At 43.4% G+C, this 14,589-nt stretch overlaps 1 protein-coding gene across 2 annotated transcripts; it reads right to left on the bottom strand.

Annotated features, from left to right (window-relative positions):
* Positions 1 to 757: 757 nt before the first annotated feature.
* Positions 758 to 13,549, bottom strand: SHOX (short stature homeobox). 2 transcript variants are annotated; one of them, XM_030571632.1, is made up of 5 exons: positions 13,217 to 13,549; positions 9,707 to 9,915; positions 5,605 to 5,662; positions 5,382 to 5,473; positions 758 to 3,191 (listed from the first exon to the last, which is right to left on the bottom strand). In XM_030571632.1, the coding sequence occupies exons 1-5, from the start codon at positions 13,488 to 13,490 to the stop codon at positions 2,946 to 2,948; spliced, it is 879 nt and encodes a 292-aa protein (XP_030427492.1). In that variant the 5' UTR covers positions 13,491 to 13,549; the 3' UTR covers positions 758 to 2,945. The 2 variants fall into 2 exon arrangements, with proteins under 2 accessions (XP_030427492.1, XP_030427502.1); XM_030571642.1 differs by having other exon boundaries at positions 5,385 to 5,473.
* Between the last annotated feature and the right edge of the window lie 1,040 nt (positions 13,550 to 14,589).

The following is a 14,589-nucleotide window of genomic DNA, read 5'->3' as shown; positions in this document are numbered from 1 at the left end:
ACCCGTCTTAAGAAACTGGTAGAGTTTTCAGTAATGCAAAAAAGAGTAACACCAACCCAGACAAATTTGGAGAAATCTGACTGGCATATGAAAGTTCTTACTGTGCTGGTATTCAGTATAACACCAAAGATCAACTTGTTAGTAGCAACTGTTCTCAAAATGTAACCAGATATATTTTATAAATGTAATACACTTCAGGAAGTGCAGTTAAGCAGATAACTTCACTTCTAAGATGGTTGAAGGCTCTCAGGGCCCAATTCTGCAGCATCGCCTCACTTGAGAAGTTCCACTGAAGTCACTGGAACTATTTAAATTCACTCCTGTGTAGAAGCCCAGAGCATGGCTGACGACCACTCAAAATAGGGGTTAAATGGGATGTGAGCAGTGCATAAGCTTGTGCTGGCCCTCTGCACAAAGGTGAGTTTCTTACCAAGTAAATAAAGGCTGCAGGATTGAACCTTTAGCCATGAATATTGTGCAACACACTACCCCACAGTATTGTGGGTAGCCAGTATAACTGCTCATCTGTTAGAGGTTAGTGCCTCCTTATGGTGAAATTCTCTATGTGTATGTTAAAAATATGGAGTTGAAAATGCTGGAGTTGTTGTGGGGAAAAGAATTTATTATTTTTGTCGTAAAATGTGATATCGGTAATAAGATTGGAACTAAGACCAAACTTTATCTAGAATGTACAAATGTTATTTATAGTAATGATATAGTATAAAGTTTATACTTCTAGATAAAGTTTGGTCTTAGTTCCAACCTTGCTAATTGTCTGGGTTTATTCCCCATGTCCCTTTGCAATGGTTAATGTTATATTAGCATTATGGCCTTGGTTTAAAGAGATATTAGGCTTTCACAAAGAGGTAGCAAAGACAGGTAAAATTTATAAACTCTAACATGTCCAAAATATAACCACTTTTCACATAATAATAGGTGGAAAATGGCAGCACTTTGATGTTTCAGAAAATCTGCTTGTCATAAAGTATCAAAATTGGGGGGGAAATGCAAATGTCTAAAACTGAAAAGATCTAATGCATTACTTTTTGCCCTATGGAAATATTTGGATTTGATAAATATCAGCAAAAGCCAAAATTAGTAATGGATTACTAGATGATAAATACACATGAGAAAGAAAAAACAGGCTTACTGGCAGTACTATTGAGAGGATAAGCTTTCATGAATGCAGGCCTTGATAACAAAGGCAGAAAATTGAGCTATCTTGTTAGAAGTAGACAAGAGCAGTATTTGTTCTCACAAACAAACCCACAACATAATAAATTGATTAGGAGAGAATTACATAACAAATAAAAACATGGGGGGTTAGTAAACCCAGACACTTTGGTAATATAATTTCAAGGGAGTTTCCCCCATTTAGACTAGCTATGCTGCTTAGACAAGTTTGTATTTGGTGTCTCCATAACTGGAAAAAAGAAAAATTGGCAAACACTGAACTTGTCCACCCCTACAAAACATTTACTTTTTTTGTTTTGTTTTACTTAAAATGATTGCAAAAATGTCATACAGGCTTTTCATCTTACTTTCCAGAAATATGGCACATTAACTTGACTAGAAATCATAGTATCTATCTTTTTCCATATGTGATACATATATTTTTATCCATTCCTAGAAGACCCGGACTGTCATTTTGGCACTAAACTGCAATGTACCCAGTCTGAGCATAAAGGACTTAAGTTATGGTTCTTGCAGAACTGGTTAATAACAGAATAAGAATGTACGGCTATTTTTTAATCTATAATATTTACAGTATTGCACTTTACTGCACTTAATTGCATTTCACTAAAAGTAATGCTGCATCAGTATTATGCCTTAAAACCACATGTCCATCTTTGTTGTGTGAGTCATTCTTTCTATATCCTGTAAAATAGCAAGATTTCAATTCAAAGATCCAGACATTAGGGACTAAAAATCAGGAAGTCGACCTGCTCCTATGGCACAATGCATCTCAGCTAATTCTGGTGATTCTGGGTAAAACAGGTGCATTCATATTGTTCCCATCATTCAAGTCACCACTAATGGTTAGTAAATTCTAGTCTGTCTCGTTTTTTTTCTTCCTTCCAAAAGACTTTTAGCCATTTGAGACACACTTTTTTTTTTGTTGTTGTTATTGCTGCTTTTTTTTCCTGGAAAAAAAAAACCTGCCTTGCCTCAAATCTGAAATTCCACATTTAAATTCAAACCAGTTCTTCTTCAGCAGCTCCTCAGCGATGGAAGATATTCATGGCAGTGAAAATAATACTGTTGGCAACAAAGAAATGTCATCTTTAATGGAGACCAGCCCCAAGGATCTTTTTTATGTTTTTGTTTGTTTTGTTTTAATAGATGTTACGATCTTGAAAATGTGTTGAGTTAGACACATGCACATGGTCGCAGAACTGACTGCAGCCGATGACCTCACGCTGATGCGATCACTTTTCCCAGGGTCAAAATCCAAATGTCCCACTGTTCACAGATTAGCATAATTTAAAGATTTAGTTCCCCGCCTACTTTATCCTCCGGAAAGTCTTTACTTTTTTGTGTGTGCGTGTGTGTATGTGTTTAATCGGATGACTTAAGTCAGGTCCGAGATGGTCTCACCCTACCATTGCATCTGGGGGAGCAGGTTTAACTGTGGGGCGCTAGGTGCCTGGAAAATCAAAAAGGACAGGCAACTGGGCTCCCTCAGTCTTCAGATGAACCGGGTTGGATGCGCAGGCTTTGAGCGCGAAGGGAGGAGAGAGGGAAGCCAAACAGCGGAACTAGGGACTGGAGGGAGCTGTTGTGATCGTCTTTAAAATACTTGGAGGCCTTCCAAAAGCCGGCGCCCCCTGTTCCCCCGCAGGCCTGGGGCCCGCAGAGTCACGCTGGGGTGGTGCGGAAGGCAAGAGGGAGCGGAGAAGGAGTCCTGGCCACACACACACACGCACACAGCACGGCGGACAGTGTCAGAGCCCCAGCGCCTCGGCATGTTTCCTGGCCTTGAGTCGCAGGTCGGCGATGCTGGAGTTTTTGCTGTTGCTCTTGGCAGCAGCGGCCACCACCGCAGCGGCGGAGGCGGATTCGGCCAAAGAGGCGATGGGGAGTCCGAAGGGCGGCGGGGGGAACATCAGGTAGGGAGCGTGGGCGGCCAGGTGCGGGTGGAGGTGGGGGTGGGCGTGGGCCACGCCTTCCAGCTGCAGCTGCGCTTGGACCTGGGAAAGCAGAGCGAGGGGAGCCGGGTGAGAAGGTGGGTGCGGGCTTTGCGCCCACCGCGGGTCACGAGCTGCCCTCTCCCTCCTCGCCCAACCCTGGCAGGGAATTAGCAACCTCCCGGGGCACTAGCAGCAGCAGCCTCCGCCTCTGGCAGGCGGGGTGCGTCCTCTACGCTGTCAACGAGCCACATGCTCCGAGGGCAGGAAATGGACTCGGTTTATGAAGCCGATCCACTTGGCGCCAGCTCACCTCTCGCTACCCACCGGTGGTAGCCGTTTATTTGCCGTTTCCTCGACTGCCTGCCCGCCGATCCGGCCTACTCTTAGTGCGGTTCCAACTTCGGTTGTCCCCGCAAGGGTGACTGCGCATTGGCGACAGAGCCGCTCGCGTGGTCTGGCAGCACAAGATGCGATCTTGTGGCAAGAAAGCGCAGCAGGGCTCGGCGGGCCGAGGAATTCGAATCGGCGCAGTTCAAGGGGAACACAATGTCCACAGCCCTCTGAACAAACCAACACGTGGGCCCTTTCCCCAGTGCACAGCACGGGTTGTGCAGGTTACTGCGCTCTCAAGGAAAGGACCAGAGCTGCAAGTTGGGAACGGGCTTGTGACTGGAGTCACCGATTTAACCCCTTGCACGCAGCAAATGCGGGGAGCATGAATAAAGGAGACAGGTAGGCACTGGCTTGAGTCAAACAGGTACTGCAAAGCTGGACGAGAACTGACTGGTTGATATTAAACACTCCGCTCAGCACTTATACAGAGAGAATAGAGGCATATTTAGGCCTTCCAGTATTTACAAAAATGATTTGGCCATCGCTTGGGCGCCAACAAGTGCTAAATAGCATTTTTTCCTAGGGATGTTTATTTATAGCTTTCTAAAAACTCTTTAACCTTGGAACAGGGACCAATCGCCAATGTTTACTTCGGAGCTTTCTAGACCAACACAAACACACTGGATTGACAGAGAGCTCCCCGCCTCGGGTGTGGGTTTTCTGCCCCAAGATATGTGTTTTTAAAAAATCAATAGCATTAATCTATCCCTTCTACCTAGTTTGCTTTTGGAAAACCGATTCCTCCATCGCTTATGTAAAGACATAAAAAGGAAATGCCACAAACTGTAGCTTGCCCTGTTAAGTGGTTATCTGGGCGGGCTTGCCGCTCTTCTCCGTTGTTACCTGGGTTGTATGCCAGTGTAACTCCACTGACTTCACGGGGATTGCTCCTGATTTACACCCATGGAGCAGGGAGCAGACTTAGGCCCAATATATATATATAGACAGAGTGAAGGGGAAAACTTTCCCCCCATATAGAGGTGCTGGAACTAGGGTATTGAAGGGGTTTCCATTATATACAGGGTTTACAGTTTGAGCCAACCTGAGCGCCCAGCCCTTGCACTGGGAGCAAAAGCCAGCGCGTTATCATCCCCCGCGCCCAGGTTTTACTAAGGAAAATGGACGCAAGCAGCCCCAGGAGCATTTTTGTTTCCTGGACTCTCCGCGGTGGAATCCATTTTGCAGGGAGGAAGCCAGCTCCGGGCGAGTCACCTTCCCTGGGTTTGGGCTTGGAGAAGGGTCAACTCCTAACGGGGAGGCTCGTCTTTGCCACGTGCGGGCCCAACGAGCCGGCTGCTGCACAATGCACCGGTTTCATCCTTCCGAGGGCGGCCAGCAGCACACACACAGCCCACGTCTAGCGAAGGAAGAGGCTCCCCACCTTCCCTGCCTGTTGTCCTGCGCTCTGTCAGCATCAGGGGACCGCGAGGGAGGATGCTGGGCAAGGCTGCCCAACCCTTCCCTCTCCTAATGCAAGGGCCTGATCCTGCAGCCAAACTCCCCTTCGACCGAGCGCAGGAGACTTGAGCCTTCCAGGGGGTGGAGGGTTTGGCTGGACCGCTGATTCCTTCCGTTGCGCATGACGCTCCCACAAGGCCAGAGCACACCGGGAAAGGAGGGGCAGACCTACAGCCGCCTGCCTCTGCCTGGGCAGGGGAGGCGAGAAGGGTGGGGGGGGTTGGAAAGAGGCCACTTCTGAAGTTTTACAGCTTGCTTTTAATACGTGCCAACTTCGCTATAAATGGCACTTGTAAAGGTGTCCCACTTCCTCCTTTGGCGGTGAAAGGGCAGCAGAGGAGGAGTGCAGGCAGGAGCTCCAGACATTGGGGCAGGCGTTTAACGGGAAGCAAAACGAACTACCTGTTGGAAAGGCATCCTCAGGGCTCCCATATTCACATAAGGGGCCACTCGGCAGGCGTCTAAATGGCTGGCAGTTCCCAGGATAACACCTGCAAGAAGAGACATGGCACGGTCAGCCCCGTGGGTGGTACTTTCCCTTCATGCCATTCCCGGCCTTCTTGTCCAGCGCTCAGTAACCATGCCACCCATGCACTGCCTGAATCCGGGCTCTCAGACCCACCTTTATGCATCTGATTCTCCTGCTTTCGGCACTTTGCTCTCCTGTTCTGGAACCAGACCTGCAAAAATAAAAACAAAAAGGGGAAGGTAGACAGACAGCTGCTGAGACGCGGGACTAGCAAGCGGAGGCCAAGCAGTTCGTATAATTTTAATGATGTGTATAAAATAAACACACACACACAAGGCTACTGAGTGGCTACTGCGCGTTGTGTGAGTGATTATGGCTCTTACAGTCCTGTTAGACTGGCTCAGAGAACGTGGGACCGACACCAAAAAAACAACCAACATTCGTTCTCCTCCTTTTTTGATTGGCAATGGATCGAGCCAGGCCAGCACATCAAACGTGACCGTAAAGCCTCTACAGTCCTGAAAACAAACACTGGAACTCTGGCCCTCTTTCTAAACCCACGGCCCCAGTATTCCCCAGGCTTGCAGGATTCAAGGCTTTCACTCCCTTGTGCCACCCATAGAGGGTGAGCAATCGCGATTGTTAAAGCAAATAGCAAAATTGTGTTCCTCACACATCTTCCTTCATGATGGATCTATCAGTCTTTTTAAGCCAAACCAGTAACATTTTACATTTTGTCAAGCTTCAGTGCTCGATTTCTAGCCCATAAAATCTGTTACCAATTGGATTATCTGTTCCAATCCAAAACTTCGGTTTTATGGGGTTTGAGAGATTTTAAGGTCGCACATAAAATAATAAATCCAGACTTGGGCAAATGGACTGAATTATTCTCCATTACATTAACTTTTTATTTTTTTTAAATGTTCCTGCTGACGTTTTCATGTTCTTACTTGCAGGCAATAACAGACTCTTTCCAGATTTGGATTTAAGGAATTATTTATACTACCACCAGGAAAATCTCTATAATTCAATAATCCTCATCTAATTCCAGTAATTATAACTGTTAAACAAATGCAAAAATCCAGTTGTCGTTGTTTCTCTTTGACTTCTATTCGAGAGTATTTCAAACGTTTGAATTTATTGTTTCCTCTCCCTTCTCAACTGGCTAGTTAATAAAGTGAGTTGAGTTGATTGTCAGACTCTCAGATTCAAATGTTTTTGCCCAGTTTTATTCTTACACGAAACCTACTAAATGTGGACAAATATTGACTTACGGTGCTGATAAAATCTTGTAGCTAAGAAACACCTTCAACCTTTGATGTTCTTACACTTGCCAAGTGATCATATGGTTAATTAATACTAACTGCACTTCCTACATCAAGTTTTCCCTTCAAGCTTTCTTCAATTGCCTTAATAATGGTCATTTACAACGGAGTAATTAGTGCAGAGAAAGGCTTCCAAAGGCATTAATTACCCAGGGTACCTCAGTGATTTTCTGAAGTAGGATTTGGCCTTCTCCACTCTGGAGCGCAATTCTTTCTGCTCAGGGTCGCTAGATGATCGCGCGAGTAACAGCGAGTACTCTTCAGCTGAGCAAACCCTGAGCTACGGGTATAACTGAAAACTGTAACCTGGATTTTTCAAGAGCACGATCTTTCCGTGTGCTAACAAAATATCTGCCTTTCAAACTCACGCCAGCTTGGCTTCGTATTATTGTCACTCTGCTTTCTTGAACTACAGGCTACTGAAGAATCGTATTTTTCAAACCAAAAATATACCCCAATAATAGACATTTAAAACTTCGTACCAAGCTACTGCAATTGCGGGTGAGGACATGTGATGCAGCGACCACGCTGTATTTGGTACGGCTGTGATCGTTGCATGAAATCTGGCTCTCTTTTTTTTTTTTTTTTTTTTTTGGTGAAGGAGTTTAAATCGTCATGAGGAATTTAAGCAGCGTGTAAACAACTTCCCCTGCAAATCAGAATATCCTTCAAACAAAAATTATATTTAAATCTGCAAAACGAAGTGCCCTTTCCCTGTAGCTATGAAAAATAAGGTTAAGAGGAATAAAAGTGATGAATTAGCCACTGCGTTAAGCGATAATAAATCAGGCTTGGTGTGATTCACGATCAATTCCAATTAGTCATGAATATGCTAAGTAAAGCACAGTACACTGTTTTAGACAGTTATTTCTTCATTAAGGATCACTCAGTGATTTCTTTCACAAATGCTCTAATCTGATTTCCTTTTGATTTCCATTAGAGACAGTGAATAATGACATTTAATTTAGCCCTGCACCATAAACCCAAAGATATTTGTTGTAATTGAATTACTGCCTGCTCCTCACTATGGTCTCATAACTTTCAATTATAACCCTGACAGCTGGGTGATATGAGTTTCCAGTACAACACTAAAAATAAAAGGTTAATAAGGACTAGCTACCATAGGAGCTTCAATTTATTTACAGCAAATTTCCACACTAAATTGAAACTATATCCTTTAACAACAAGGGACAGGCGGTGCAGACAGGGATTAGAGAACAGTTCTGGAAGTATTAAAATATCCTTCCTTTCCTCCTTTCTTTTTTCTACTCCCTCTTTTTAACTATATTGAGTCCTCTGGTTTTTTTTCTAATTAATTATCTTATCTAAACTCTCTCCCTTCTTACTTCACTTTTTTTTACATTACTATTACCAGCCTTTTTAAAAAATAAAGAAATGAAATTTTGTCTTTATAACTCCCACCTGAATCAATATCACCATTTTTATTTTTTATATATTTTATTTTTGGTGTGGTCTTTCAAGATCTACAAGCTCTTGAAGCACCGATTTTGCTGTAACTATGAACCTCCTGTTAAGGTGCTGTTACTCAGTAATAAACTGCTTGAAAAAAAGAGTGCAGAATTCAATTACAAGTAATTTATTTTTATAGAAACAGTACATCAAGGCCCTTGAAAGATATTACAGAGCCAAAGCAAGACGATCTGGGAAGATGACATAAGATTTGATGTCCCCTTCAGCAAAAGTTTAATCTCTTCATTAATTTATATGGTGCGGTTAGATCAATCTTCCAGGAGAATGTAGGCCACCAGCCCTTTCAACCCCTACAATATTCCCCTAGAAGTCTCCCTTTTTAAGGCATACACGCCAAGGTCCCTTCTCCAGCTTGTTTTATACAGAAAGACCCCACAGCTGAGAAAAAAATAACTAGTCACACTATTTATTTCGGGAAATGCCTCAAGCTGGATAGCCACTTAGGTAAGTACTGGAAGGATTGGAAGGCACAGATTCTCCCTCTATGCTTTCCAATGACTAGACGTTTATAATATTTAACGGGAAGAAACAAAGAGAATCCCTCTGCTCTCCGAAGCCTAGTGTGTATATTTATTTACATATATATGCCTATATACAAATAGTAATTTTTCTTCAGAGAAACTGAAGTGATTAAAAGGTAAGAGGATGTACTTCCTCTGTTAGCCACGTAGAGAATAATAAGCTGATAAGAGTTTTTCTCTAAATTTCTTCGCCCTGTGCTCTTGCTCAGAGATCCACAGGTTGATCTTATTAATTCTTTTTTACATGACATTTGCTTTTGAAATGGATTCCCTGTTTAGTTCTTTTTTTTTCTCCCGCCGTGGCTATCAAGGAGAAAGTTAAAATATTTTTTCAAATCGATTCGAAGACACAATGAGCAATTCTGTGAGGTTTTGATTGCCATATTTTTGTGGCCATGTCTAAAGATTATGAGACTTTAAAAAAAAAAGGCAGGGGGGGAAATATACCAGATGGGGTGCAATGAATTCATATGCTTGCTATGCTAGTCAGATGGGAGCACCTTTCCCCCGGCTCTAGATAATCCAGTCCCAAAGCACCCAAACTGTCTAGCCTTATCCATGACAATTGTCTTCTGATTTTTTTATAACGTCCTCATAAAAGGAGAGCAGGGAGAAAGGAAAAGATGGGGATTAAAGGAAAGGATATTGAGTGATCAGATGAGCTTACAAAAGCAATCCATTATGTTATTAGATAATTACTAAAAACGTGCCCATTAAAGGCAGCAATGGAGGAGCTTAAGAAATATATTTAGCAGAACAAGTACACCGGAAATACAACCGGTTTCCCATCAGACGTGTTGTTTCTGCTTTCACCTCTCCTGCTTTGAATGAAACAGGGCACTGTGCTAGAATCCACTGGCAGTCAGGAACTGAAGTGAGGACATTTCCAGGAACATAATGCAAGAGTCTCTCTCTTACCTGAACTCTAGCTTCAGAGAGTCCCAGCCTCTGGCTTAGTTCCTCCCTCATGAAGGCATCTGGATAGTGAGTTTCATCAAAAAGTCTTTCCAGCTCATTCAGCTGCTCTAGTGTGAAATTGGTTCTGCTTCTCCTCTGTTTGAGCTTGGTCTGTCCATCTTCATCTTCTGACTTCACGTCTTCCCTCTTCTCTTTGCACTCGTAGATCCCTGCCGGGTGGGAGGTGAGCGGGGGACACAGAGCTTTGCTTTAGTATCTCATAAAAGTTTCTTTTGCACAGGAGTCTAGTTTCTTTTTTCCTCTCCTCTTCCCTAACCTGATTCTATACTAGAGGAAAGTGCCATTAAACAAAATCATTCCCATGTTGTCACACACAGAATTTTTGCTTCGGGGGAGAGGGGCAGTGAAGGGAGGGCAGTTTTTTTGTGTCTTTATAGGGAAATATTTATTATGTATCCCATCCCATGGCAAGGTACATCTTCTAGCACTAGCTACACCCTGTCACTCAACTAGAGCAACAGTGCAGGGAAAGCGTAAGCAATCGATTGGAACAGAAAAAAAAACAACACCATCACAGAGCCATGTCAGGGATGTTACTCCAGTGGACTACAGTGGAAGTTATGCGTGAGTGAAGACTGCAGCATCGGGCCCCAAAATACAGCTGCACTCTAGGGGAATGCTGCAAAATATTTAATCACTGGGTCCCACCATCGCTCGTTTTAAATAGCAGGATGGTCTGAGCCACTGTTTCAGGAACAGCAAAGGAGAGGAAAAAGAAGTGGCTGGCGGGGGGGTTAGTTAGCTGGTTAATTTCGCCATGTGAGGTCCATTTAAAAACAAGTAACTAACCAGCACCTATTATCCTCTGGTAACTGCAGTTTACGAAGTGTCGCAGATGAATACTGGGAAATCATTCTGCTAACACTATGTAGAGCCAGTGGATAGGGGCGTGGGGAGGGAGAGCTCTGCGGTGCTGTTTGCTTTAGAAGTAAATGCTGTTATGCAGGGCATTGCCCACCGCTGTTGGGGTGAAGGCAAAACATTTGCGTGGTAAGATAAATTGTCCATTGTTTAGTTACACGGGCCTGAGCCACTTCGCCAAAAATGATACCTGGGGAAACTTCAAACTCCAAGCTGTTGGCAGGGGCCGCTCATCCTTCTGTGTCGCTGAAAGAATCTGGCCTTGTTACATCGGGGGGGGAGGGGAACAGATCCCCCTCCCCACCCATCAAGGAATAACTTGCTTCCTCTCTAGCTCCTCACCCCTATCTTGCCCGCCTTTGGGGAAATCGCTAGAAAAGAAGGTGCCAGGGGCGGGGGAACGTTTATAACCTGAGCTGATGCATGTGGAGATTTACACTGAAGAGGGGAAAACATAAGGAGGCCAAAAACAACCCCCCGCGTTTTCTTTCTGGCATGTTGTAGAAAAGAGACCTAGAGCGCAAGTCCTCTTTTAATCATCATAAGGAAAATGACCAAAGCCATTAGATCAGCAGAGGGTGTCTATTTTAATCACGCTTGTGCCAGCCAGCAGCATGTCCTCGACCAACCCTGACTGTATAGCCTTGAAAAGATTCCCCAGATTGTTCCATCGCCCGCTATTTAAGGAGTCCTAGCAAGTTATTTCCCCCTCCCCCAGTTGCTTCTTTTGTTCTGATCCACCTCACAACCAGTGGGGGGCTGGGAGTGAGAATAAATATTCAGAGATAATGTTGAATTGTATTTCTCTCCCCCACCCCCTAAGAAAATAGATGGTGACTAAATGAAAATATTTGAATGAAGCAGGGTCTGTGCCAGTGGAAATCCAAGGGGAAAAGGGCACCAATATCCAAATGTTTGTTTTCACTTCTTCTCTTAAAGCTACAACAGTTCAAATCAATTCACTGCCCCCTCCTCACAGACTGCTTAACACTTCCAAGTTTGCGTGCCCTTTGCCGAAAACAGGCGTTTGGCCCGCATTCTTCATTGTAATGTGTATGGTTTTCATGAAGCCGTATTTAAATAAGATATTTCTGACTAAATGAATAAATAAAGATGAGCCCTGTAGAAAGATAATCTGCGTCTTGTGGTAGATGTATGTTCTGCAGAGAGTTAAGCGTGCCCACAGTGCATACAAAATATTGGATAGTCAGATCGGTGGGATTGGAATAGCATATTGAAATTAGACTGAATCCTCACCTGAACAGAAGTTGTCACAAACACCTCATCTTGCACAACTCCGCCCTCTCACCTCCACCCCACCCCTCTATACATGGACTAATTAGATTAGATAAACACAGTCTAACATTTATATGTACAGAACAAAAAAAAGGAGTTTTGAACAATATCCTGGTTTCGACTTCCTCTTTGGATCATGTCTATAAATGGTGTCCATGCTTTGTAATCTTGATCATTAAAAATAAAAATAGCGAAGTGCTAAGTGAAATATACTTCTGTATACATTATAATACTTAAAGAATGTTTAACTTAAAAAAGAATTATTCTAAAAAATATATATGGGGTTTTGACTATGAATTCAAGTGTCTTTCAGTCAGCGTTTCATTAAATTGGTTTTTGTTTGTTTTTTGTTGTTGTTTTTTTAATTGAAAGGTTGGTGGTTGTTCACAAACCAATTCAACGATTTTTATTATCGCCAGGTGTAGCCTAGTAGCTCCCTGGACAGGTCGACGTGTCCAATTTGCCCGGAGACACTTTCTCAGCGTTTTGTTCCCCCCATGTTTTGTGTGTGTGTGTATGTGTGAGAGAGAGAGAGAAAGAGTGAATGAATGAAAGAAAAAGTACTAATGTTTTAAAATTCGATAGCGGCTAGGGATGTAGAGATGAAACTAGTTTGACAAAGGTGAGATTGCCCGACAGGACTGAATGTCCTGAACCTGATGACAGCATATGTATACAAGGCTCGGAATGTTTCTCTGGCTCCATGATTATCTGCCCCTTAGAGTACACGCAGACCTATGCTGCTTTATGACTTCTCACTACCCACATATATTGGGAAACAATCTACTGACTGATCTGTGTTCTGAAATACAAAATTGTCCAAAGGCAGCGCCTTAAGGTCCTGCTTTCTCCCAGAAGAAGCAGCATCCTGATGGCCCGGAAACAGGAAGAACATGTCTTCTGATACATTAAAACTCCCTTGACAAGATTTCCTCATTTTCCTGCACATGGAACTTCACCCCCGTACAGAGCATTGTTAAGGCACTTAGAATCTGTCCGATTTCCGATTTAAATGAGGGGATCTGGCTAAACTAAAGTGACTTCTTTACCTTTCACGGTTAAACCAAATCTCTCTCTGTACACACACACACACGCACACGCGCGCACACACAAAGGCATGAAACGGATGAGCTTGTGCTCTCATCGGGACGCATCGGTTTCAATTAATTGAGTTTCACCCCTCATTTAAGGCGACCGGCAAAGCTGAAGGGCCGCAGTGTGGAAAGAGGGAGAGGAAGGCTCCCGGCATGGAGCCGGATTTGCGGAGGGGGCTGCCGCCTGCACAGTGCTTACCTTCCGAAGTCCTGCCCGTGCTGAACTCTTTCAGTTTGTCCTTGTCACTCTCTACGTGGTCCTTGAAAAGATGCACCGGGCAATGGTTGCTGCTCTCAGTAATGTCCTGCAGGTTAGTGTCAGAGTTTCCAAGCTCCCTAGATCGAGCCAACCCACTCTCCAAAACTTCCCTGTACGTGATAGTCTCCTTCTTGCTGCTGCTGCTACTGCTGCTGCTGCTCTCTTTGCTTTTCTGGTCAAAAGATTTGGATACAAAAGCTGTAAGTTCTTCCATGGCTGCCCGGCGATCTTATCCACAGAGATCCACTTGTTTTCAGTAGGAGATCTGGCCGTCCTCTGCCCGCTTTTTTTTTTTTTTTTTTTTTTTTTTGCACGTAGAAGATGGGCTGTATAGAGTTAGATCACTCCTGCTGTTATTTATGCCTTTCAATTTGAGATCACACTATTTATACATGGCTACCTCAGCCCAACCCCCAGCTTTCCCTGTCTCCAGCAATTACTGACTGCTCCATAGTCGCAGGCGGACTTCTAGCAGCTATCTCCCCCACCTCAGTCCAGCAATTGGCTTTCTTTTCATTTCATCACTGTTTGGCATCTTTGCACCTTGATTTAGGGAGGCAAAGAGCACAAGCAAAAAGAGAGAGAGAGAGAAAAGGGGGGAAAGAGAAAACACAAAACCAGGTATCTGCATTCTGTAAATGGGTTGCAGAAATGAAAGTCAAGGAAGACTTTATTGATTGTAAGGACATCCTAAGCTTACCGACACTGTGAGTAAAAACGGACCTAGCTAATCAAATAAATCTGTTCTTGCAATTAAATGTATAGATATCAATAGGCAAATACACTGAGTGTTCAATAAAAAGGTAATTAATACAAGCTGGATATGTGCATTTGCCATAATATTTATGCTTCTACGTGATGACGAGTTTCTGTTTTAATTAAAAATTGTCAAATTATTCAGTGAACAAAAATGTTGTTTTAAAGTGTTGTCTATTGCGGAGAAAAACACTTCTTGCAGTGAAGCTGGTTGTTGTAAATCTCTCAGGTCCTTATTAGTTTTTGCCTATAGATACAGGCACCTCCAGATGCGTGTAAACATTACAATATCTGTTTTCTGGCTAATGCTATTATGATGCCCGAAGATGTTTTCTGGGAAATTTAGGATCTAGAAATGTCTAATTTTTGTCTAATGCAAACCTGTCCTTGTGAGTGGTATTGAAGGGTGATTTGTTAGCAGGAGTGGTCCTGTTTGTACACATCAAATAGAATATTAGATTTGTCTACAGTTTTAAAGCTAAACGACTATTGTCATATTTAAGATGGAGCTGTCACTAATTTTTCCATCTTATTCATGGTGGGCGGTTATTTTTGTT

This window comes from Gopherus evgoodei, chromosome 1 (assembly GCF_007399415.2).
Source record: "Gopherus evgoodei ecotype Sinaloan lineage chromosome 1, rGopEvg1_v1.p, whole genome shotgun sequence".
Classification (NCBI taxonomy): domain Eukaryota; kingdom Metazoa; phylum Chordata; order Testudines; family Testudinidae; genus Gopherus; species Gopherus evgoodei.
Note: the sequence above shows the minus strand (reverse complement) of the source record. Positions and strands in the feature narration are given on the sequence as shown.